Raw genomic sequence first — 26,826 nt, 5'->3', positions numbered from 1 at the left:
TTTGTTTACACTTTGACAGCAATAGACTGACATGCAAGGTGACATGTCAATGAAGTTTTCAGTTACTGTTGCCATTAAAAGAAATTAGTACCATTAGTTTTCCGCAACATGGCGAGGGTTTTTATGTTCCTGGTCAGGCTATAAAACTAAATGGAATGTGAATGAAACAAAACATACTCGCAAATCATATCGATAGGTTTTGGCAGCACTATTTATATGTCAGTTGGATGTTATGTCATTTGTCAGTCAACGTCAAACTAAAAGCCAACAGTCAACAGCTGTCAAATGGGTTGCAATTCTTGCAAACGGAGCTGTAGATGGGAGATAAGTTTTTTGTTCGACTGCAAAACAAAATGTTGATCGTGTCGTAGTTACAATAGTTGTGTGAATATAATTTTTGTAGTGAAAATGAAGCCACTTATAGATTTTGACGAATGTCTCCGTGATTCTCCTAAGTTTAGGTAATGTTAATCATTGAAAGTTATTGATAGAAAGTGAATTTGTACGTGTTGTGTTTGATAATTGCTATTGTATAACTAATAATGTAACGTTGTAGGGAACAATTGGAGACAGAAGAAGCAAGCATTGATTCCCTGGAGCTGAAGTTGGATAAGGTTCTCAAAGCATGTACTGTTATGGTGGAGTCTGGCAAAGTATACATGAGTCATAGAGGGTGAGTGAAGCTGTGGACTACTTTCACGTTGTTTCCTTTAGATGTTATTTGGAAACTATATTATTTTATATACATCATGCTAAGGTTACTATGTAAACATTTAAGCAATTTTTAATTGAATTAAAGCCACTATTCAAGAGTTAATGACACTGCACTAATGATGTTTAAATAGTACTCAAATTCGTCAGTTACTTTGGAAGCAATAATGTACACAAACTGAGGAATAAAAATATTGTTTCCTTATACAGCCAGTTTATTTATCATTTTGATTAATGCTTTACTGGTAGAAAATGAATAATACAACAGCATTATCTTCATTATTGTGTTGATAATGATATAATAAGTTAAACTATGTAGTGCAATAGATTTTTAGAATAATGAAATGCACACACCTCTTCAATTCAATTTATTAAAGAATACAAGCACACAGGAAAAGCTAAGTTTATGCAAACTATTACATATTACTTTGCAGGACATTTACTAATGCACTCTGGGACTTAAGTGGGAGTTTTTCGGAGGACCCAACAGTGATGGCCACCCTCAACCGCATGATACATGCTTTGCAAGAGATGAACAAGTACCACTCTATATTGTTGGACCAAGCTTCTAGGACTGTACTGAAGAATCTCACTGCCTTTATTAAAGTGTAAGTTATTGTTTTATTAATATTTAAAAATAAAGTGGAATGCAAAATTCCACTTACAATCACAATACTTACCCCTGCCTGTGTTCACAGATAATTTATGCAGTAAATGACTACATTTTGTTATCAATGTTCAAACATTATACTTATTACATTATTTTTAAGTACATGCTAATTATATGTTTGTTACAGTGATATTAAAGGTGTTAAAGAAAGTAAGCACCATTTTGATAAAATCTCCAATGATCTGGATATAGCTTTAAACAGAAACTCACAGGTAAGGCCAAGTTATTGTCAAAATTCTTAAATAAACAATGTTTCTTTATATTGTATTATAATGATAATAACAAATGACATTGGGAACTTTTTGCCCCACTTTTCGAAAAGTAGCGGACACAAACGAAACCTATCACAGATGATACATACTAATATGCAATGAATTTCCGTGCATTTTTTTCTCTCTCTTATATGGGAATAATATTGAGAAAATGAAGTTTTAATATTTTATTTTATTTTACATTTAGGTAACATTTTGACGACCTCGGTGGCGGAGAGGCGCACACACCGGTTTTCAAGGTGTGCCGGGCCAATCCTGAGGTCCCGGGTTCGATTCCCGGCCGGGACAATATAGAAAACGATCTTTTCACATTGTCTCTGGTTTGGATGTGTTGTAGTTCGTCGTTCCCGATTTCCATAACACAAATGCCTTAGCTACTTATTTTGGGTTGGAGTAATATATGAGATGTTGTCTAATATTAATTTAAGTATTTATTATATTTTATTTATTTATATTATTTTATTAATTTTTTTTATTTATTTATATTATTTTATTTACTTTTATTGGTTACTCTGCAATGCCAAACAACATAACATATAAAAATATCAAATCATTTTAGACAAATATATTTTCAACTTAGACTCGTCATATCTCAGAATTCCCATATATCACAACATAGCGCTTTAAGTGAATATACCTACAAGTATAAAGCTTTGAAATAAAATACGTTCCATCTTTGTCCGCCGTGGGGCATTTTCTCATATTAAAGTTCCCAATGTCCTTTTATTTATTATTTTATTTTATTTGGAAAACATACAAATTTTGTTTATTTGTATTGCTATGTAAGTTATTTTACATTTACATCAGATCTGGCAGCTATCTAATGATATACAGGGTGTTACATTGTTTTATATGATTAAAAAAAAGCCTTGTTTGTACATGTAACAGTTTTTTATTCTTTGAGACAATTTTCTAGTGAATATTTCTGTTTATGACATAATAAAAAAAAGGAAAGTAATAAATAAAGAGAAATAGCTAATATTGTTTTTTTATTTGATCCTGTGTAGGTATCTCGTAATAAAGTAACTGATGTGGAGGAGACAGTTAATCTCTTGCTGGCAACGCGCTCGTGCTTCAGACACACAGCATTGGACCACGTGCACAAGATCACAATGTTGCAGGCACGGAAAAGGCATGAAATACTTGCTACTGTAAGTAACTTTAATATTGAACTTTTTTTTTTGCTAAAATGAGTAAATGTTGTCCAATCCTTTTTAAGTATATTATCTAAATTATAAACCATCATTGTTTTGCACCGCCTTAGTCTCCCTAATTGACCTGTGGTTGACTGGCAGAGAATGTCACCTGGCATTAAGTCTACCACTGTACTGTATTATATGCAAAAGTATAAATGAATAAAATGTTCAATAAAGTTTAACAAAGTATCCTTTGAGTTTATGGTTTATCAGCATAATTTTAATATTGCCAGTGCTTATTGATTGTACCTACATGATATCAAGAAAAACAACATTGCAACTCTCTTATTTCCATAAAAGTCTTTGTAATATCATTTACTTTAATTAGGTCAGTAATGTGATTGTCGTGTTAAAATTTAGTATGAGCGTCGTGGGTTTATGATGAACCACACCCAATAAGTATTTCATAAACTCACTGTCAGCACGCAATATGGGTTATCGCGAACGTGTTAATAAACGTTACGCCCATTATATTATTTACTTAGGTATTTATGCTATCTAAATTTTATCGTGAAATATAAATAATGTTTTTTGTTAGATTGGTATAAGTATCACAATGACTGTGACCCGCTTTAAGAAAGTGCAGTAAAATGCACATTGCATTTTTTTATATTCTGTAGTAGGTTTTTATAAAAACCACATTTCAAAAGTCGCGGACATCTCGGGGGCTTTCAAAGATTCTAATAGTCGTTTGGCGCTATCCTAAACATTAATGAATTAGAATAAACTCCATTTAAATTAGTTTTCATCAACTATCAAATTGATAACAACTTTTAATAATTTTCTTTAGTTTATTTTTTTTGTAAAGAGACTATCGTTTGATGTGTCGAGTTCTAAGAGTCATCAATTAGTTATTTGATGTTAAGCTCAAAACTACGACTATGCCACCGATGCGACTGTAATTGTTACACAGTACACAGTGTAGACAGACAATCGTGGAATACCATTTATTCGTGAGAACTTTGCTTTGTGCGTTCTTTATCGTGGATAATAGTTTTTTAGACGTGATTCATCATAATTGTGTTTTGTTTACATCATTCATTTATTAACCTATAGCATAGTTATCATCGTAACTTACGAGTATGTTGAATTTTTCAACCAAAGCTTAAATAGGTAGGTACAATGTTATTGAGAATCAATTTTTTGAACAGTTTGGATAGATACATTATAAATAACACTTTACAAGAAAACAAAGAAATACACAAAAGTGACAATGCTACATACAATTTCAGCGACTTATTGCTATGAAGCAATCTCTTCCAGAGAACCTAGAGAAGTTGTTTAGTTTTGTTTAAATTTTCGCAAAGATTCTTGATACTTCCTCGTGTATTTATTTACCATTTTTCCTTATTGACTTCGGACTAATGACCGCACGGACACGGGTTCGTTTTGATATAATATTGTAAAAAGGTACCTACTACTTACCTATACATATTATAATAATTGTACTTATAATATACGGACGGCAGTACATAGCACTGTGGTATCTTATGAAGGAAGTTATGGATTCTACATATTTTGCTATAAAAATATGGGCTACTATTGACAAAATACTTAATTGATTGTTGAACACCACATAAAACAAGTAAGAAAAGAAAGACATAAAAAAGACGGCGTAGGTAGTTTACGATTTCTTATCGCTATGAAGCGATCTCTACCAGACAACCTAGAGAGAAAGAACACAGTTGTTAAATAAAGTAAAAGGGAAGGCGGTGGGTGATTGATATCTATCTAAATATATACAGGATGTTAAGTAAGTGGTTATATGAGCCTTAATTAATTATTTTAATTTTCATCCAAATCGGATTTTATAGAATAAATTTGTAAGAAAAAAAAAAATGATGATATCAAATTTCTGACTTCACCATACCATTTATATGACCATGTTAACATGGGCTAGTGTCGGCTCATATACCCAGTTACCTAACACCCTGTATAACTCAAAGGTAACTGACTGACTGACATAGTGATCTATCAACGCACAGCCCAAACCACTGGACGGATCAGGCTGAAATTTGGCATGCAGGTAGAAGTTATGACATAGGCATCTGGTAAGAAAGCATTTTACGAAACTCCACCCCTAAGAGGGTAAAACGGGATCCACGTGTACGAAATCGTGGGCGGCCGCTAGTTAGGTACATATAAGCTTGATAATAACCACAAACTTAAAAGAAATAATGCTTGAATGAAGGCATTGACGATGTTATCATTCCTACGTACATTCACACTTGTAAAGACATCTAGTCATACAACTTTTAACAGCGACACAAACGTAATCTGCCGGTGGGATCTTATCTAATGATGTTATTAGTCATTCATTAGCAACGCCCATTGCAAGTCGCTGATTTTCAATAGTTTAGCAAGTGTTGCGACCACGCAAACATTGCAGGCAAGGTTAGTCTGCCTTGGAGCGCTGCGTCAGCGCGCGGCGTCTTCGGCGACAGTTATCAATTGTGTTGCGCAAACGACGGACTTTTTACTCAAAAAGTAACTGTGTTCATAGTTGAGTGGTTCGGTGACTGATCGGGGAAACATTTTAGCGAATATCGGGTAATTAAGTTGTTTCCATCGCCCATGATAAGTATTATAACGTTTTTATGCTTAAAGTGTAAACTAGGTATAGCTAATACATATTATTATCATGTTCTACATAGGTGTTGGCTTTGATCTGATTAGTTAGATAATCTATTACTTACCTACCTATTAGTATACTTATATAAATGTATTGTTTTCATGATTTGTCCGCAATCGCTTTTATGTGTGTAAAGTGTAAACATTGGCAAAAAACCTCGTTTAAATCGCATTAATAACTAGAAAAGTGGTTGTTGGATCAACAGGCACTCTTAAACATAAAAAAAACACATATTATGCATTGACGTCAACAGCTCTCCTGTGTCTTGTTTATTGAATTACAATAGATGAATAAAATGTTTATGTTTAAGTGCTTTTGCGCGTAATTTTTCCGACTTGTTTACCAAGCTCTACTCTTGAGATAATGATTACTATGATTGATTATCTTTCAAATTACAATATAGGCACAACTCATAACAATTAAATAATTAATTAGTTCGTTCATTCTAAAATAAATTATACAGTTTGTACGACGGAGAAAGTAGCCCGTATGTATGATCTGTATTCAAGCTCATTAAAAAGTTTATTATTGGTATAAATTATTGGTAATCGACCAATCGAGTTTGAATCTAGTTTTGAGTGTCATTTAATAATAGCCTTAGCCGGTCTTTAGTGTATTTGCGCCGGTTGAGCGACCCATAAATGTTTAAATGACACAAGACCCCACTTTTGCATACATTACCTGCATCCGTTATATGATTTAAATAAGTAATAGGTGTATGACGCGGTCCTGTCTACACGAACTGTTTTGTTATTTAAGGGTTCCGCTTGCAAATCTTGATTTAAAAATATGTAGTAAAGTGTGTCATAGCCAATTATCTTCTCTCGATACTTCTTGATGGATTGACTGGAAAACTGTGCAAACTGGGGCAGTAAAATGTATGAAAAACCGCTCCCTCCCCTTTAACTCCTGACTTGTTGTCAAGTGAAAAAAGTAATATAAGTTCTTATTTAATGCTTACATAAACAATATATATACAAGTACGAGTACCTATTATCTGTTCAGTTCAGGTCTTTTTATCTAATCAATATGAACAGAACCCTCGGCTCGTAAGTATAAGTCGTGCTTGGTTGGGGTTTTCCATTTTACACGTCATGTTTGTAAGCATAGAACAGCTTTCAAAGTGAAAAGATGTCGAGTATCCTACACAATAGAAAAAATAAATACATAACACACACTAAGACTGCATAAACTTTCATGATGGCCGATGTTCACGATAGGTACTGTCGTCACCGTATAGAAATACGTTACGTATGTATTTGTATATAGGATTTTGTTTAAATACCAGTGAGTCTAGTCTAGATAGACATAGATAATATTAGGAACCAGTACAGTCACGGATAGTGATTCTATGACCCACTTTGACTGCTCAGTGTAGCTAGACGATACGATCAAATCGCAAACGCGAAAGCCTGAAGGCTTAAAGCCGAAAATTTGAGTGAAACTATTGCTTTTTTGTGCAATAAATCCTAAAATAGACAATAACAAGATATCAAGTAGAGGGGAATAACCAACGGTATGCTCGGTAGCTAAAGCACAATTTTGTTTGCAGTTCCTGTCGTACCTGCAAGCGTGTTGCACCTATTATCACCAAGGCGCGGACTTGACTGAAGACTTGGATCCTTTTCTCAAAGCCACCGCTGAGGAGGTAAGAATTACTCAACTTGTAAATATTTATAGGATGCTAAAACCTCAACCTCAATTTGACAACTCTATAATATTTCCTATCGTGTAATATTGTTAAATAATACAAATTATATAATTATGTGTATTAGGTTAGTTATCTTTCGACCTGATCGAAGGTTAAAGAGATGTAGTTTTCATCAGTCTTTCTATTATTGCAACTACTAACTAGTCAGTAATGAACCTACAGGTGATTTTGGAGTAGTTTTCTTCACTCTTTTATACTGTTTGTTGTCTTGTATTTATTATTGGAATATCTTAGCTACGTGTTTTTCATTCCGTGACCAGTTCTTAATTCCAATAATAATATCTGCTAAGTAGATGTGTTTGAAGTGTGCTAAAACGTGAGCTGTATTATTAACCCATCGTGTGTTTTATCTTATCCAATATCTATATCTATTCGACCTTCTTTGTCGTTTACCTCATATTAAATAATATAATCGAGCTTCCTGTTAACTGCTATCGAATTAATCATAATTTAAAAGCCATAAACGTAGCTAAATAACTTAATTAGTGAGAAGAGTCATCGATTTTTGGAGAAATAATACGATTTATCATATCTGTAAATCAGACCATATAAGGAAATGGAGTAGTTAGTTACTATAGAACGCAATGTCGGTGAAAACAATTCACGCGATTTCATTAATAATATTTTAATTAACTGAAAATCCTTCACTATGAATGCCAATGCGCATTTTCTTCCATAAACCAAATACTAACATTGAATAACGCCATTTAGTGTTAATTGAAATAATTATAAATCAGGAAAGTGAGATAATAACTTTAATCGTAAAATACGGTTTTAATAACCCGTGCACTCGCTAATGATCGAATTTTCAGGTTTCAGCAATGCGTAACGATACAAAGATACTCGACAAAGAGATGGAGAATCGTCATACGATTGTGAATAGTAAAGATACTGTGCTGCCGAGTTGTAAGGCCGGTGACGCGGAGGCAGAAGCGAAGGATGGAATGCTGAGCGCGCCCTGCCTCAAGAACCTTCCCAGAATGCAGGGCTATCTCTTCAAGAGGACCTCGAATGCTTTCAAAACGTGGAACAGGCGATGGTTCTATTTGTACGACAACAGATTAGTGTACAGGTATGAACTAAATAACACGTTTTTTCTCGAATAAAAACTATTGCTTGTTAAATACTGTTATTGGAACGACCAGTAATTAAGAACAAATATTGTTTTCTTTGTGTACATAGGCCAGAACTCATTACTTTACCTGTTAAACACGAATTAGAAAGAATAAAATATCTTCTTTATTTAACAGTAGAAAAATTTATTTGAATGAAAAGTCCGTTATTGAACGCCAATTAGCAGCAGTAATAATTGTTTTTACGACGTGTCTATAAAAACCGGTAAGAATTAAACTTTTACAACGATTCGTGTGTTTAAAGGCTATTGGATGTAGGTCGTCAGCGATTAATTGTTATGATAGGATTGTCACGGCCTTTTTTCACATAATTTGTATTGTTTTACAGTTCATTTAAGTTGAATTCGGGTTAAGAACATAGTTTTTATCACCTAAAGATACAAAAGCAATTAGTATTGCGTGACGTTTCATAACATAACAAAACATCTTCCGTTCTGATCAGAATATTAATGGGCATACATAACGTTAGCATAATAATAATAATATGCAATTACCTCACTACAGTCATGATCATGAGTATGATGAGTCATATGTATTTGTTTTTGTTTCTTACTTCATGGTCAGATTTGGGTACTAACTAACATCAAGTTTTGGCTAATGATTCCCTAATAAATAGAATAAATAGTATACTATGGATCATACAAAAACATTTATGAGTGTTTAAAGTAAACTGCAACTGCAAGTATTGATTTATTAGTTGATTTATACATTAGGTTTTAGCTCTTGATTCCCAAGTAAATAAAAGCAATATTATGGTATTATGGATCACACTAAAAACACTGATGAGTGCTTACATTGCATGTATGAAGTGTTGATTTATTTGTTTACTTACATTTAGGCGTGATTCTGCTGCTTTTTTATTTATTTGGGCAGCAACAATACACAAACGATACATAAATAATCTAAACTTGTGTTCCTTTATAAGTGGTCCTCTTTAATATGAAAACTATTTACACGCAAGTTTGTATATGGTTTCATGATTTATTTTTGACCGATTGCAGGAAAAGAACAGGCGAATTGAACGTGACTGTAATGGAAGAGGACTTAAGACTGTGCACAGTGAAGCCAGTGCTTGACGGCGAAAGGCGGTTCTGTTTCGAAGTGCTCTCGCCTTCTAAGTAAGTATTTTTTTATTTATTATAGTGTAAAGAATAGAAGAAATCATCAATATAGGGCGGTCTTAGGGGCGTAGTTGTTTTTCAAAGCAAAGCATTGATTTATTGTTTTAATGGCCATTTGTAGTCACCTCGTAATACCCTGCTCGGACCATCCTGAAGAAATAAGTTACTGGGCTTTGGAAAGAAAAGGCAGTAACGTAACTAGTAGTTTACGATTAGTAATTGTATGAGTCTTGAATTTGCATTAATACTATAGTCTATCCAATATAGCTTGATTAGAATGACAGCTGCCATCAAAAGTAACGACATAACTTTGTAGTAGCGATCAATGAGTACTAAATATTGGCGGACAAGAAATAATTCACGTCTGACCTACAAACAATATTTTCGACGACAGTGCTTCCAATAAAAATGTTAATTTCGTGTAAATGCAGCGTTAAATTACACCAATAACTAGTAATTCGAAATTATAAAAATCAAGCTAGAGTATTAACGACGTCTCTACAAGGTTATCTCGAGTTACAAAAATGTTAGTGATGGGACATATCGACAAATTTCATATTAAATTAAAACTAATTTTTTAACATATTTAACAAATTTTTTTTCAAATTTTTTAACATATTTAAGTCAAGTTATACGTTTTTCTAAATGTTAAATCACTATTAAAAACCAAAAAACATTTCATTCTTATAGTCTTTTTCACGTAAGATGATCCGTATGACACTTCAAGGTTATCCATATTACGCATACTACATATGCAGAATATTTTTGAAAAAATATTTGTATTTTATTAGCAATATAATGAAAAAAAATTAACTACTGGTCTTGAAATACGAGTATATAGTAAAATCTGGATCTATTGATTATATTTTAATTAAATGCGATGTAAAAATATTTTTCATTTAATGTACGCAATGTGTGAAACGGAATAGATTTAGTGCTGGGGTATTTCTTGTATAATAAAATCGATTATTTCCGCGGTTCATCAATCGATTGCAGTGAATACTTAGTTATTAAAAACATCACAAAAATAAACTATATTTTTCGATTATTGACTTTAATAAACGCATTGAAAATAAATTAATAGTTTTTAATTTAAAGAAACAGAACCAGTACTTTTTAGGAATCGTTTATTTGAACACGAACCATGAAAGGACATCATTCNCTTTGAATATTATTAATAAAAAATAATATTTGTAATTAAAAAAAACATGTTTTTTGTTAAATAACACCTATACAAAATATTTCTCTTAAAAGTAGGTTTTACTAACTCTTCGAAAAAAATCGATAGATAAATCGCAGTGGTTTAGTTATCTCTAAATCTTTCAAACTCGAAACGTCATACGGATCATCTTAGGTGAAAAAGACTATAAATAATCAAACATCGGAAATCAATCACTGGTAACTTTTTGGGTATTCATAGCACCGTTGCTCTAGAAGAGATGCCCACCGCCCTCTAGCGAGAGGAAAAAACCACAGAAGAACACTGATGATAATGACTACGACTTAGGTTGTACACCCTTGACATGAATTTTAAATTTTACTGTCTTTAAATTTAAATTATAATTGTCATTTTTATGAATAAAGATATGAAAAAAAATTGGGTGCATTTTTTCATATAATTTTTTCGAAAACTTATCGATACATCTATGTGAACCGTACGAAACATACCCAGCACTAGTCACATTCGTTTGACAGCTATCATTCTAATCAAGCTATATTGGATAGACTATACTTTCTTCTTTAAACTATCGTTGTATGTTTAATTATATTCTAGGTTTACCATAAAATATGCTTGTCTGTTCCTATTTGGCGCGAAAGTTCTGGAACGATCCTAGCAAAATCGCCACACGCATATTAATAGCTCCATCAAACAAAATGGAAGATCGGTTATGTAATATTAGACACGATTATGTATTCATTCCTTTTGGCACACTGACCCAGTGATGCTATGTTTTGATAACTTAATATTCATAGTTTATGGTCCAAAATAATTTNCCTTCTAAGTAAGTCATTAGTATTTTCAAGGATTTTTTTAATTTATTATAGTGTAGGTAGAGCATTGGTTCCCAAACTTATTTGAGACGCACCCCCTTTCAACCACACAAAAAAATCCTCCAGTCAAGATTATTTATTGGTCGTATCGAGCAGTCTGGAATGCATTCTTCAATATAGGGCGGCCAGTTGTCGCTTAAAGCAAAGCATAGATTTTTTGTTTTAATGGCTATTTGTAATCACCTCGTAATACTGCTGCTCGTAATGCTGGGCTTTGGAAAGAACAGGAAGTAACGTAACTTTAGTTCACGAGTAGTAGTTGAATGTGTCTTGAATTTGCATTTACTACTTTCTTCTTTAAACTATCATTGTATGTTTAATTATATTCTAGGTTTACCATATGCTTGTCTGTTCCTATTTGGCGCGAAAGTTCTGGAACGATCCTAGCAAAATCGCCACACGCATAATAATAGCTCCATCAAACAAAATGGAAGATCGGTTATGTAATATAGACACGATTATGTATTCATTCCTTTTGGCACACTGACCCAGAGATGCTATGTTATGTTAAGTTAATTATTCATAGTTTATGGTACAAAATCGATTGNATAATTTAAAAATATTGACGTGTTTATAAATAATGACCTGGCCCATTTATTATCCCGAAGTAGTAGTAGGGTTGAAGTAATATTGCAACATGTAAAATAGTAGTAATATCAGTAGTGACTGAGTTTCTTGCGCTGCTTCTTCTCAGCACTGGCCCGTTTATTGTCCCGAAGCAGTGATAGGGTTAATACTGGGACGTGTAAAAGTGCTTATTAAAAGCCTATTTGCAAAAATAAATGAGTTTTATGAGATTTTTTAAAGCGCTTTTTAAAAGTCTTAATGAGTTTTTATGACGTACTTTTTTACTTAATTCCAGGAGTCACATGCTTCAAGCTGATTCGGAAGAAATGTTAAATTCGTGGATCGCAGCGCTCCAAAACGGGATCCGATCAGCCATACAGCACGGTCAAAGCCGAGAGAACCCCGAGTCCCAGCTAGTTCTCGTGCCAGACGACTCTAAATCTAACGACAATAGGAATAGCGTCGCTAATGTAAGGATGAGGAAAGTGAGGTAAAGATAAACATTTATTCATGTTATTCAATGTGTTAGATGAATGAATAGGGATTAAGATGGCTCGTGTAAGTTATAGATGTTGTTTTGTGGGGTCACATTAACATTTTCTGGCTACAAGTGTTCCCTCTAAAACATTTCGAGATATATTCTATTAGATTTCAACGCTGCTTGTACGGTAATGTAGTGTGTTTGTGGTGGCCTGGTTTCAACTCATAAGGAACTAGACTATTTTTAGATGTAGTTCCCATCACTACTCCTAATGTACCTAGCCAGGAACCAATAAAATTTAAAAAAGGAAGGACAAATTAGTCCCGGGAGAAATTTTAAAGCCCTTAAATCTGTATTGCCAGATTAATAAATTGTGAAAACAAAAAAGTTCAGTAAAAGATGAGTGTTATTATTTCACACAAAATAAAACTGTTTGTTTTTTAGGATTTGGGAGCAGCTGCTTAGTATCCCCGGTAACAACAACTGTTGCGACTGTGGCAGCCCTAACCCGCGGTGGGCTAGCATTAACCTTGGAATCACTCTCTGTATAGGTACGTATAAAATACACATAACGATTTTAAATAGCTACAGGCAACAAAAACTGTTTCTGCGACAAAAAACATCAGTTCCAACAACCGATAAATTATTTATTTGACTGGACACGCTTATAGCTCTTATACTTTAGATTTTATACCTTAAAAAACCCGATTTCGTCACTGACTTTCAGTGATCATTATCAAAATTCTTATGGTCTTTACAGGTACTAGTATTAGTACACAAACAACTTAAATATCGCTTGTTTCTCTCAATTCACTGACTGACAGACGTGAATCCTACTAATATTATAAATGTGAAAGTTTGGATGTCATGATGTCTGGATGTTTGGATGTCTGGATGTTTGTTACTCTTTCACGCAAAAACTACTGAACGGATTTTGTTGAAACTTTACAGTATTACTGTTTATAACCCAGATTAACATATAGGCTATAATTTATGACGATCTGTGACAAACTAAATTTCACGCAGGTGAAACCGCGGGCAAAAGCTAGTGATAAATAATTCATACTATATTTGCAATATATTTGATTAAAAAGAAATAGTGTTACCAAATTATAAAATTGATCGCTGATTCAGTCATTTTGAAGATGTTTTATTAATACTGACTTCATAACTGTTGCAACTAATTTGACGCTATAGTCGTTAAAATGTTGAATGTACTGAACTAGTTTCTAATTCATATTTTAATATGAAAAATATGAATTAGAAACTAGTTGTTCTGTCGTCAACTTAGGTGTTTGTTCTTGACAAAAAATTTGATGCTTGTTTTATTATTATCCTAATCAATTTATTAGATCCACTACCGTAAACTTATGTAACTACCCGCGAGTGCGTGCGCCATACTTAGCGTGATTACATAGTAAAGTTTGCATGATCATGACATTTATTAGCGTATAATTTATGGTGGAAAACGGAAAAAGATGATTTTTAAATGATTTTTATATTCCTTTTGCAGAATGTTCTGGAATTCATCGCTCACTTGGCGTGCACGTCAGCAAAGTCAGATCTCTTACTTTAGATGACTGGGAACCTGATATTATAAAGGTATAGTTTGAAAATATTTTTGTGAAATTGTTGGTAATTTTATAGCTACATTTATCTTGTCATTACATGTTCTTGCTTTATTTCCACAGGTCATGGCCGAACTGGGAAATAAAATAGTAAACTTAATTTATGAAGCAAACACAGAAGGAACCACCGTCACTCGAGCAACTCCGGATTGTGAAACGTAAGAACTTCTATAGCAGTAATTTACAATGTGATTTGAACATTTAATTCTGTTTTATGAACGGTTGAAAAGGGATATAATTAGACTTATCCCATTTCAATTTCCGACCGTTCGCTGTCTTTATGTACAAACAAGATTGAACAAGAACGGATATCAGTTTTTTTTTATATTTTCTACTCCAGTCTACTCTCCTAGGGTATTTTAGTGTCTTATAGGAACGAACTCAAGCTTTCAATAGATCGGACAATCACGGGTAGAAGTAGATCGATTTGGGATTTGACCCCTGCGGGCATACTCCGAAATGCTGTTTCCGTCGAAACCATCTGCCACCATCGCTCATACTAGGAGAGGGATGGTTACATTCGAAACTTCGGATAACGATTTTCAGAATAACCCTTCTGAACCCATGGGCTTTTGCATTTTAAGATCTCAGTACAAATTTTGTGTAAGTAATTAAGATTATTTTATCTTTCAGAGCCGTGCGCGAGGCGTGGATCCGCGCCAAGTACGTGTCGCTATCATTCGTGCGCAACATCGCGCGCGGCGCCGCGGACTCGCTGCCCGAGTCGCCGCTGCGCAGCGGCCGCCGCTGGTCCGTGCGCAGGGCGCGCCGCAGGTTAATACTTTAGCATTTAAGATCTATAATCTGGTCTGCGAGCACGTAGAATTTTGTCCAATGACCCCAAGCTACCCATCCTTATCGCTCGCGCGTAATTATGTTGCTGTCGCGCTCGCACACTCACTGCGGGCGCCTGTCGCACGGTCGCAACAGCAATATAACTACGCGCGAGCGATAAGGATGGGTAGCTTGGGGTCATCGGACAAAATTCTACGAGCTCACAGACCAGGCTTTAGTTTTCGTTCGTTTCACCCGAATGAAATCCACTGCTGGACAAAGGCCTCCCCCAAGGAATTCCACCATGACGGGTCCTGCGCCACCCGCGTCCAGGCACCTCCCGCGACCTTCACCGATCGTCGGTCCACCTAGTGGGAGACCTGCCCACACTACGTCTTCCGGCTCGTGGTCGCCACTCGAGAACTTTTCTGCCTAAGCAGCCATCAGCTCTGGGAGCTATGTGCCCCGCCCACTGCCACTTGATTTTAGCGCTTCTGCGGGCTATGTCAGTCATTTTAGTTCTCCTGCGGATCTCCTCATTTCTGATTCGATCACGCAGGGAAACTCCGAGCATAGCACGCTCCATCGCCCTTTGGGTGACCTTGAGCCTTCTTATGAGGCTCATAGTAAGCGACGACGTCTCAGATCTAGTTTTACGGACTATTTATTGTTCAACTATTTAACGGGCTGTTAAAGTTATTGCTTGCTGTCACAGCTGATATCTTTCGTTAACAGGTTTTTCGTGGTTTTAGATATTCATAGTTTATTTATTATTTTCTGTACTGGATTAAAAGCATAATATGGTTACAGGGTTCGCGCCGCGCCTGCCGTACCCGAAACTATCACCGACGAGAAGAGTGACGACAACAGCAATACGAGCGGTAAACAAACACTTCATCCATTCCAACAGTTTATTTATAAATTACTCAGCTTGGGATCAATAAATAAAAAGTGTGGGTGATCATTTTCTACTTTTCCGGATCCATTTGACTAATGGGCTATTTTCCAACAAAATAGACAGTTTGACACCATACCCCAATAATTCGAAACCACAACTGTTTTAAAAAGACTTCATTCTGGTCTTAAAAACCTAATTTATTTTAAATTACCTGTTAATTTCGATTTTTGTTCGAATTGTAATTGAAAAAAGTAGTTTAATTGGGTTGACAAAATAGTGACGTCACTTGCTTGTAGTGCCATACAAAATCTACGGGAGAGTTTCGTTTTGACAGTTTTAAAAAGTACGTCAATTGACTGTGGTGTCAACATGTCTATTGCCTAGGCGCAAATTCTTAATAGGTCGCACAACGAAAGTCGAGGCGAACACATATTCAAACCGATATTTGAATAGAGAACCCAAATCAGAATATAGATGACCCACGCTGAACTGTCCCACCAAACTCAATGACAGGGGGGCGCTACCATCGTTCAACTATATGGTTTCCAACATGGCAAAAATCGGAACCAGCGATCCGGTATTGACGGTGGCGCCCCACTGTCAATGTCATGGATAGGACAGTTCAGTATTTTGGAACTATACGCAAGACGTCATCCCGACAAGTGTATACAGATAAAAAAATTTTGCTTACATAATTTCTTAATACATTTTTAGATGTCACGTTATTAACAAAAGTATATTCAATTTTGTATTTTATCAAGAATATATTTAAAAAGTGTCAATCGCTTCAACTCTTGCTGCATAATCTATAGACAAGTTATGTTCTGGTATTATTAGGTACTTTATGGTGTCAATAACCAATGTTTCAGTGTCGGAAAGCTCTAGCAAGTNATTTCAATTGTTTTAAATATTTGATATAATGTTGATTTTATAAAAAATATTACTTAATTTAAATGGAAATAAAACTAATTTCGGAACTGCTGTTAATTTAATAATTTTTCGATGTGAAATTGCAAAACATGTGACGTCACACTAGGGAGGGGGGTCTCAGAAATGTGACCACCTGTGACAAGGACGGAGGGGGGGGGGTCAAAAAATCATGAAATTCGTGTGACGTACTTTATGGATGGCCCCTAATCTGGACTGCGAGCACGTAGAATTTTGTCCAATGACCCCAAGCTACCCACCCTTATCGCTCGCGCGTAATTATGTTGCTGTCGCGCTCGCACACTCACTGCGGGCGCCTGTCGCACGGTCGCAACAGCAATATAACTACGCGCGAGCGATAAGGATGGGTAGCTTGGGGTCATTGGACAAAATTCTACGTGCTCACAGACCGGGCTTTATTTTTCGTTCGTTTCACCCGAATGAAATCCACTGCTGGACAAAGGCCTCCTCCAAGGAATTCCATCATAACTCGTCCTGCGCCACCCGCGACATTCACCGATCGTCGGTCTAACTAGTGGGAGACCTGCCCACACTACGTCTTCCGGCTCGTGGTCGCCACTCGAGAACTTTTCTGCCTAAGCAGCCATCAGCTCTGGGAGCTATGTGCCCCGCCCACTGCCACTTAATTTTAGCGATTCTGCGAGCTATGTCAGTCACTTTGGTTCTCCTACGGATCTCCTCATTTCTGATTCGATCACGCAGGGAAACTCCGAGCATAGCACGCTCCATCGCCCTTTGGGTGACCTTGAGCCTTCTTATGAGGCCCATAGTACCCGACCACGTCTCAGATCTAGTTTTGCGGACTATCTATTTATTGTTAAATTATTTAACGGGCTGTTAAAGCCTGTGCCTGTGCTATGACTACGAAACATTATTTGGTGTCACTTGCTATCACAGCTGATATCTTTCGTTAACAGCTAGTGGTTTTAGATATTCATAGAAAATTAAGAATAAAATTATTTTAAATTTCTGTGTACTATATTAAAAAGCATAATATGGTTACAGGGTTCGCGCCGCGCCTGCCGTGCCTGAAACTATCACTGACGAGAAAAGCGACGACAACAGCAATACGAGCGGTAAACAAACACTTCATCCATTCCAACAGTTTATTTATAAATTACTCAGCTTGGGATCAATAAATAAAAAGTGTGGGTGATCATTTTCTACTTTTCCGGATCCATTTGACTAATGGGCTATTTTCCAACAAAATTGCCTAGGCGCAAATTCCTAATAGGTCGCACAACGAAAGTCGAGGCGAACACATATTCAAACTAATATTTGAATAGAGAACCCAAATCAGAATAAGCAAGACGTTATCGCGACAAGTGTATACAGATAAAAAAAAATTGCTTACATAATTTCTTTATACATTTTTAGATGTCACGTTATTAACAAAAGTATATTCAATTTTGTATTTTATCAAGAATATATTTAAAAAGTGTCAATCGCTTCAACTCTTGCTGCATAATCTATAGACAAGTTATGTTCTGGTATTATTAGGTACTTTATGGTGTCAATAACCAATGTTTCAGTGTCGGAAAGCTCCAGCAAGTCGTTGCCAGACAGTCCCGTGCTGCTGATCGGCACGGAGCTGGCCAGCGAGCGCGCCGTGGACCTCAGCCTGCCCTCCGACCACGAGTCCACCGAGGGCGAGGACACGGCTGACGTCGGTATGTGTCGTAACACACTCTTTAATGTTTTTTTAGGCCTCCCGTTAGGCCGCTTGTAAACATCCGTTTTTTTGACCGGACAACGGCCCGATTTTTTCACCGGATTTAGCGGTGGCGTATGGTTTATAATGAACGTGTGCACATGCATCGGACATAGGTCCGGCGAGAAAATTGACAGCAAACAAAGGATATCCGTTTTTTGACGGTCCGTCGTCCGGTGAAAAAACGGATGTCTACAAAACGGCCTTTAGCCCCTCGCTCGTACTAAGCTAAATATGCTTGTGTCACGAGTGAGCTCACCACAATAGTCGAGCGGCAGCGGGGATCGAACCCGCGTTCCCCGGATCACGATTCGACCAATTCGACCCCTTCACCGTTCGGCTATCGTGGCACTGCAGTTTTTTATTGTAGTTTGATAAAAAAATTACTGATGCTCACAAAAATTTCACTATGGGCCACACTCCCAGCTACCCATTTCCAGTCATGTCGTCTCGTTCTATCGCAAAGAAAAAGAATCCAGTCTTGGTCAAATTACATTAAGTTTTTGACAAATTGAGTGTCACTCTACCATCAATAAGGGTATAGCTACCCATTTCCAGTCATGTCGTCTCGTTCTATCGCGAAGAATCCAGTCTTGGTCAAATTACATTAAGTTTTTGACAAATTGAGTGTCAATCTATCAATCAAACGAACGACGAACGATTCAGCGATACTCATTGCAACGCGGCCCTAATACGTCACACAAGTAGTCCAGAGCCGCTCAAGTGCGGCCTAACCTTAACAGCGCTAGTTTTGTCGACGTGAAATGTGATTTTGTTTTAGGAATCGGTTTTAAACGATCTCTGTCTAATAAAAACGGAATCAGACTGTAGTAGTTGAAAATGTATAGGTACCGATAGTGACTCAGTTTCTTGCGCTGCTTCTTTTTAGCACTGGCCCATTTATAGTGGTAGGATTAATACTGGGACGTGTAAAAGTGCTTTTAAGCCTAGGCGCAGACCACCAACGTTTAGTTGGTCGACAGTTAGTTTAATGTGCGCACTTTCATACATGTCCATGCTGATTAACAGCCTGACCCAACTATCGACCGACAAAAAGTCCAAAAAGTGGTCAAGGCAAAAAGCCTACTTGCAAAAATAAAATGAGTTTTTATATCCCCCAGCAGCGGAGGACATATCGTGCCTGTCAGCGGACGCCGTGCTGCACCGCGCGGCGCGCGCGCACAACGTGGCGGTGATGCGCGCCGCGCTGGCCGCCGCCGCCGACGTCAACCAGCCGCACGCGCGCGCGCGCANCGCGCGCTCGCCGCTGCACGCCGCCGTGCTCAGCGTGAGTCTTATAATACCACTTGTAAGGCGTGTTCAGATGCCCTCAAAGTGCGAGGGGGTTTGCCGCGAAGTTAGGTTCCGTAAGTTATCTTTAGGTGAACCAGCGCCGCCAGTTGAAGTGGTAGCTATAGTCGCTATAATCGCTATATTTCGGCGCGCGCGCACGCCGCTGCACGCCGTCGTGCTCACATATTCGTTCGTTTCAGCTGAAAGACGTCCACTGCTGGACAAAGGCCTCCCCCAAGGATTACCACAAAGAGCGATCCTGCGCCGCTCGCATCCAGGCACCCCCCGCGACCTCCACCAAATCGTTGGTACACCTAGTGGGAGGCCTGCTCACGCTACGTCTACCGGCTCGTGATTCTTGATACTATATTAGTCCAACAAATTCGTGCGTGACCGCACTGCAGTATACACGGTAGCGGGTCGACCACCCGCTACCCGTTGACACCTTGACACCTCGTCCCCGCCACCGTCTGTTAGGGCGTAGGACGGCCGCGCACGAAGTTACGTGGCGGTGATGCGCGCCGCGCTGGCCGCCGCCGCCGACGCCAACCAGCCGCACGCGCGCGCGCGCACGCCGCTGCACGCCGCCGTGCTCAGCGTGAGTCTTACCATAATACCACTTGTAAGCCACGGCTTACACGTTGTTATGTAAGGCGTGTTACTGATAAGATACTATAGTCCAACAAATTCGTGCGTGACCGCGCTGCAGTATAAACACGCACGGTAATTTGTCGATCACCCGCCGTGCTCAGCGTGAGTCTCACCAGGCCTGTTCATCTCCGCGAGTTTACATCGAAAACAAAACACGCACGATGGCCCACCTACACGATACTATTCGACAAGGCTTCACTTACGAGCGAACATTGACTCACGCACGCGTATTCTTGTGTATGATGGAAGAAAATGATGTACTAAATACTGTGCAGTATTTAACTGCCTAAATAANTTTGTCTCTGGGAGGTATGTTTACGGAATATAGTTTGGTGAAGTTACATTCCGTATGCAAGGCGTGTGTTGTTATGTAAGGCGTGTTACTGATAAGATACTATAGTCCAACAAATTCGTGCGTGACCGCACTGCGGTATAAACACGCACGGTAATGGGTCGATCACCCGCCGTGCTCAGCGTGAGTCTCACCAGGCCTGTTCATCTCCGCGAGTTTACACCGAAAACAAAACACGCACGATGGCCCACCTACACGATACTATTCGACAAGGCCTCACTTACGAGCGAACATTGACTCACGCACGCGTATTCTTGTGTATGATGGAAGAAAATAAAGAAAATGGTGTACTAAATACTGTGCAGTATTTAACTGCCTAAATAATAATAAAAACACAGAATGTACTTTTTTAAGCTCCCTCAAGACACTGAGAGGTAAATAAGTAGTTAATATTATTCATGATAATTCATACTAAATCATGAATTTCCTCCGCCATTTTCCGCAGTTTGGCGCCTCACGTCACATCATTTTACCGAAGTCAGCCCTATAGCTTCGGCGCGGTGCCGATCACTGACGTTTGTCAACAAAATGGTGCTTGACTCTTGAGACGAGCTAAATTACACCATATTGTTAATAACATTGAGCATACATTTTTTTAAATACCTTCGCGAAGTAAAACTTCTGTACGTAGTACTTAAATATTATTCTGTGGTCTTACTACCATTTGTATAATATCGTGTTGTTATGTAAGGCGTGTTTAGAAGCCCTCAAAGTGCGAGGGGGTTTGAAAAAACTTCTCTCAAATTAGTATTTGTATTTCAGGGATCAGTAATGGCGTGCTCGTTCCTATTGCTAAACGGCAGCAAGTTAAACATGCAAGACGAAGACGGGAAGACGCCCCTACACCTGGCCACGGAGGCTGGCCACACAGGACAGGTAATAATACTCAGTGAGCATAACATAATGTTTATTTATTTAAAACTTTATTGCGTATAGAATAAGGAACAAAACGTGAAATTAAAGTAGGCGAACAGAAATTAGTTTTTAAACTTAACAGTTGGCACCACTGGCGAATGACAGGGCCTACTCTACAGTGGCGCCATTCTAGTGCAAATACGGTAGTCCTCTTACCACTTCAGCGCTCGCCAGTTGGCGTTACTGTCTTCGCCACTACCAAGTGACAAGACCTAACTCAATGGCGCCAACTTTGTGCTTACCATGAGTTTACATTAGGTGTGTTTGCTAGCGACTGCGTAAAAAAATAGCATTAAATGTGTATCATCATGTACCATCGGCAACAGTGTTAACTATCCATTGCCTGTCATGCCATCTCGTTCTGTCGCAAAGAATCACCATTTGATAAGAGCGAGAGCAAAAACGGAAATGGATAGTTAACAGTGTGGCCGTGTGTACAGTGTGTTACTCTCAAGAAATAAAATCATAGACTTTAATGCACTCGCTAGCGAGCACACCTAATGTAAACTCATGGTAAGCACACTGGATACACTAAAATTATAGCTCATATTAAACTTATTGAGCAAAAAGTACATACTTTTTGCTAATTAGGTTTATTCTTTAATGCCACATCAATAAGTTCCTAAGGCGAACTTAATGTCATGTATATTGTCTGCCAGATAATCTTTGGTTTAACCCTTGACTTTTTTCGCGCAGGTTTGCTTGCTGCTGCGGTACCGCGCCGACCAGTCCATCGCCGACAACGAAGGCCGCACGCCGCTTGACATCGCTGTCGGACACGCTAACGCCGACATTGTTACTTTGTAAGTCAGGACACGTCTGTCCAAAGTTTGTCTTAATACACCAGCCCTCTAGACAAGTGGCAAAACGTGATAGTTGTAATTTCGGAAGCTCAGAACGTTTAGTTTTTGTTATGTAGGAGAATTGTATTTAAATAACCAGCTGTAAATAGGTATGTGGTGTTTGGTGTAACGACGACTGTTTCAAAGACTACGCCTACAATGAATCTTGCATAGTGCGAAACTACGTTCGACAAAAAGTCACAACACAAATCATACGAAGTGTAGAACTCTTAACCATGGACGTCAGTATTTATGAGCTGCACTGGTCTACCAAAACAGTATTAGACCAACAGCTTAACGTTCGAAATAGTCCCAATTATAACTCTCTAACATTAAATATTTCTTTATTCCCATCAGACTTCGCCTGACAAAACTGAACGAAGAAATGCGCGAAAGCGAAATGGCTTCCAACGACGACACGTACAACGAAGTGTTTCGCGACTACACGCAGCTGGCGCACTCGCACCCCGAGCGGCTGGTGCGCGCGCGGCACAACAACAACGAAGGTATATTCAACCTTATTGGCTTGATTTAAGGTTCATAGAAAAAATCGGACTTGCTGGGTCTAAGGATTTTGAACCGTATTGACGTTTGGAATGTGCTAGACCTAAGGCTAGGTAGGTATGTATTAACAAGCTCGGAAGACGTGTTTCGCGACTACATGTAAAGCCCGGTCCGTGAGCACGTAGAATTTTGTCCAATGACCCCTAGCTAGGGGATAACAACATAATTACGCGCGAGCGATAAGGATAGGTAGCTACCTATCCTTATCGCTCGCGCGTAATTATGTTGCTATCGCGCTCGCACACTCACTGCGGGTGCCACTCGCACAGTCGCGACAGCAATATAATTACGCGCGAGCGATAAGGATGGGTAGCTAGGGGTCATTGGACAAAATTCTACGTGCTCACGGACCAGACTATAGCTGGCGCTCTCGCACCCCGAGCGGCTGGTGCGCGCGCGGCACAACAACAACGAAGGTATATTCAACCTTATTGACTTGACTTAAGGTTCATAGAAACAGTCGAACTTGCTGGGTCTAAGGATTTTGAACCGTATTGACGTTTGGAATGTGCTAGACCTAAGGCTAGGTAGGTATGTATTAACAAGCTCAGAAGACGTGTTTCGCGACTACATGTAGCTGGCGCTCTCGCACCCCGAGCGGCTGGTGCGCGCGCGGCACAACAACAACGAAGGTATATTCAACCTTATTAGCCTGTCTTTAAGGTTCATAGAAAAAATCGAACTTGCTGGGTCTAAGGATTTTGAACCGTATTGACGTTTGGAATTTGCTAGACCTAAGGCTAGGTATGTATTAACAAGCTCAGAAGACGTGTTTCGCGACTACATGTAGCTGGCGCTCTCGCACCCCGAGCGGCTGGTGCGCGCGCGGCACAACTACAACGAAGGTATATTCAACCTTATTGACTTGACTTAAGGTTCATAGAAAAAATCAACTTGCTGGGCCTAAGGATTTTGAACCGTATTGACGTTTGGAATGTGCTAGAACTAAGGCTAGGTATGTATTAACATAGCTCAGAAGACGTGTTTCGCGACTACATGTAGCTGGCGCTCTCGCACCCCGAGCGGCTGGTGCGCGCGCGGCACAACAACAACGAAGGTATATTCAACCTTATTGACTTGACTTAAGGTTCATAGAAAAAATCGGACTTGCTGAGTCTAAGGATTTTGAACCGTATTGACGTTTGGAATTTGCTAGACCTAAGGCTAGGTAGGTATGTATTAACAAGCTCAGAAGACGTGTTTCGCGACTACATGTAAAGCCCGGTCCGTGAGCACATAGAATTTTGACCAATGACACCTAGCTAGGGTATAACAACATAATTACGCGCGAGCGACCGCCCGCGACCTTTACCAGATCGTCGGTCCACCTAGTAGGAGGCCTGCCCACGCTACGTCTTCCAGCCCGTGGTCGCCACTCGAGAACTTTCCTGCCCCAACGGCCATCGTCTCTACGAGCTATGTGCCCCGCCCACTGCCACTTGATTTCAGCAATTCTGCGAGCTATGTCGGTTACTTTGGTTCTCCTGCGGATCTCCTCATTTCTGATTCGATCACGCAGGGAAAGCAAGGTTACTCAACCTATTATTTCGAACCTTATTGACCTGCTTAAGGTCTAAAAACAAAAGTATGTCGCTATAAAAACAATAATATTATGTAGACGCTTCTCTTACTGACTTCTAATTTTTCTCAGGGGAACAACCAACTGAATGACGAAACGCCCCAGGGGTGAAGCGACGATGGCTGTGGTAACACGACGACTGGATGACGTCACGCCGGTGACGTCACATGTGCATTGCGACCGGTGAAGAAAACTACGAGGTATATTATTCCATTATACAAATAGACGTTGACGCTAACAGTAGACAACGAAGGCCTACGATGATAAAAACTCAGTGTAACTAATGAATTGTAATATGGCGCTAAAACATGTTATTTGTTAGATTAGAAAAAATAGGTCACACTTACGCCCATTACGATGCTTGTCAATCATGATCGAAAATGGTAGTTTAATGCCTATTTATCTCTATAAATAATGTTAAAATTAAAAACTAAAGTTATTATTGACATAAGATTTAAAATACACCATAAATGCCAACGAATGGTTATAAAATAGGACGCTTTAGTAACAAAATGAATTTAGGAAATATAGCCTACATTTTTGTGTTTGTTTTCAACTCAATCCGATACTCTCACTGCGCGTGTATTTAATCAACACTCAAGATTGTTTTATTGTTATTTTACTGACAATTCATATCCATATCTTAAATATGACATGTTAACTAGCATCTATATCTTCCATTCCTCGTGGTCAAAAATTTAGCTACCTCTTTTAATCAACAAATATTAATAGCTTACTTCCATTAGTACAGTTTTTAATTTTAAACTACTTTTTAACTTGTATTGTAGACATTTCAATAAATCATTAGATTCAAAAGTTTGGTTCGATCTAGAGGATCTTTTTAGGACCTAAAAATGAAAAAAAAAAGGTATTTTAATTGATTATTTGAGCTTCAAATATTTAAACCAATCAAAAATATTCAAATAGATTATAGATAATTGCCTACTATAGGATATAAATTGAAAAGTTTTGATTGTCACAGCAAATTATTGCACGCTAGTTAGTAAACTGACTTTTCCATAAAATGTAGTATTCAATACAATGTTTTTATGTAAAATAAATATTCCTAATATTCAAATACAAGTAAATCGGAGAGTAACATACAGTAATTGTATTACAATGTATTCATGATCTCTACATATTTTTTATGAGGCTTTAAAACTGTTTTCTCACATTAGACATGATAATTGTATGGAATGTATTATTTTATTTGGTTGTTTGTGGAACCCAATCGACTGAACTTAAGTCCTCAATACATTTTATTGTTTTACTCGTAAAAGTTAGTCAATATTCATTAGTATTTTGAGCATGTAGTGACAGGAAGTGACGACACTGCCATTGTGTCTTAAAATTTCCAAGTAAAGTGGTTATCTAAAACTTGCAGCAACCTAATACTATACATATCTAAATAACTCATTTTTGTTCAGTATTTCTGTCACTGTTAACATAAAATATTTGTGTCATATTTATTTACATTATAAAAAAAACTATGTAATCATTTTGCATATTTAAACAAGTGATTAATTTAAAATATCTAATGACATTTTGTCACGAAAAAGATAATAGTTTGACGAGCCATACAATATGAAATGAAATAACGAAATAACGGTAATAACGGATTGATTTATTATATGTATTTATTGATATAACTTATTGAACCAAAGATTTGAGTATTTGGTAATAACTTATAAGCCTATGTATGTCGTTAAGTGCTAATTGTAGGGTAAATATTTAATCAATATCATAATAATGTAACTTTTCAAAATTATTTAATGAAGTTGTTTTAATGATCCCATTGATAATTGTCTATTTTTTACGTTGACGGAAATTACCGCTAGTTTTAGGTTAGATCGAATACATGTGATATAAAATTTCAGTCTTCAGTATTTAAGTTCAAAATAAATGTGTTTTTTCATATCTTCCACTCGTAATTTGCATAACATTTTGTTCGATAATATATGAAACTGCCATAACATTCCAACTTGATTAGCTATAAATTTGAAAAAAAAATCATTCCCTGAGACAAAGCATTTGATTCTTTATTTGTTACTGAAGACATGTTTAAACAACAGAATCTCGAAAAAAATGTACACCCTAAGCTCTATACCTAAGCAATTATTTTTTT

At 37.6% G+C, this 26,826-nt stretch overlaps 1 protein-coding gene across 3 annotated transcripts; it reads left to right on the top strand.

Annotated features, from left to right (window-relative positions):
• The first annotated feature begins 244 nt into the window (after positions 1 to 244).
• Positions 245 to 25,202, top strand: CenB1A (Centaurin beta 1A). 3 transcript variants are annotated; one of them, XM_028317739.1, is made up of 20 exons: positions 245 to 461; positions 557 to 673; positions 1,146 to 1,319; positions 1,509 to 1,593; positions 2,661 to 2,804; positions 7,034 to 7,129; positions 8,005 to 8,264; positions 9,327 to 9,443; positions 12,361 to 12,555; positions 12,991 to 13,097; positions 14,060 to 14,148; positions 14,238 to 14,332; positions 14,808 to 14,948; positions 15,759 to 15,829; positions 18,327 to 18,464; positions 19,627 to 19,793; positions 21,564 to 21,677; positions 22,413 to 22,519; positions 22,916 to 23,064; positions 24,774 to 25,202. In XM_028317739.1, the coding sequence occupies exons 1-20, from the start codon at positions 409 to 411 to the stop codon at positions 24,791 to 24,793; spliced, it is 2,439 nt and encodes an 812-aa protein (XP_028173540.1). In that variant the 5' UTR covers positions 245 to 408; the 3' UTR covers positions 24,794 to 25,202. The 3 variants fall into 3 exon arrangements, with proteins under 3 accessions (XP_028173540.1, XP_028173541.1, XP_028173542.1); XM_028317740.1 differs by lacking the exon at positions 15,759 to 15,829 and adding an exon at positions 17,800 to 17,870 and having other exon boundaries at positions 24,774 to 24,997; XM_028317741.1 differs by having other exon boundaries at positions 19,630 to 19,793; positions 24,774 to 24,997.
• Positions 25,203 to 26,826: the final 1,624 nt, after the last annotated feature.

This window comes from Ostrinia furnacalis, unplaced genomic scaffold, assembly GCF_004193835.3.
Source record: "Ostrinia furnacalis isolate ACB-3 unplaced genomic scaffold, ASM419383v2 OfSCF6417, whole genome shotgun sequence".
NCBI lineage: Eukaryota > Metazoa > Arthropoda > Insecta > Lepidoptera > Crambidae > Ostrinia > Ostrinia furnacalis.
The sequence above is the reverse complement of the archived record's forward strand: the minus strand, read 5'-3'. Positions and strand labels throughout refer to the sequence as shown.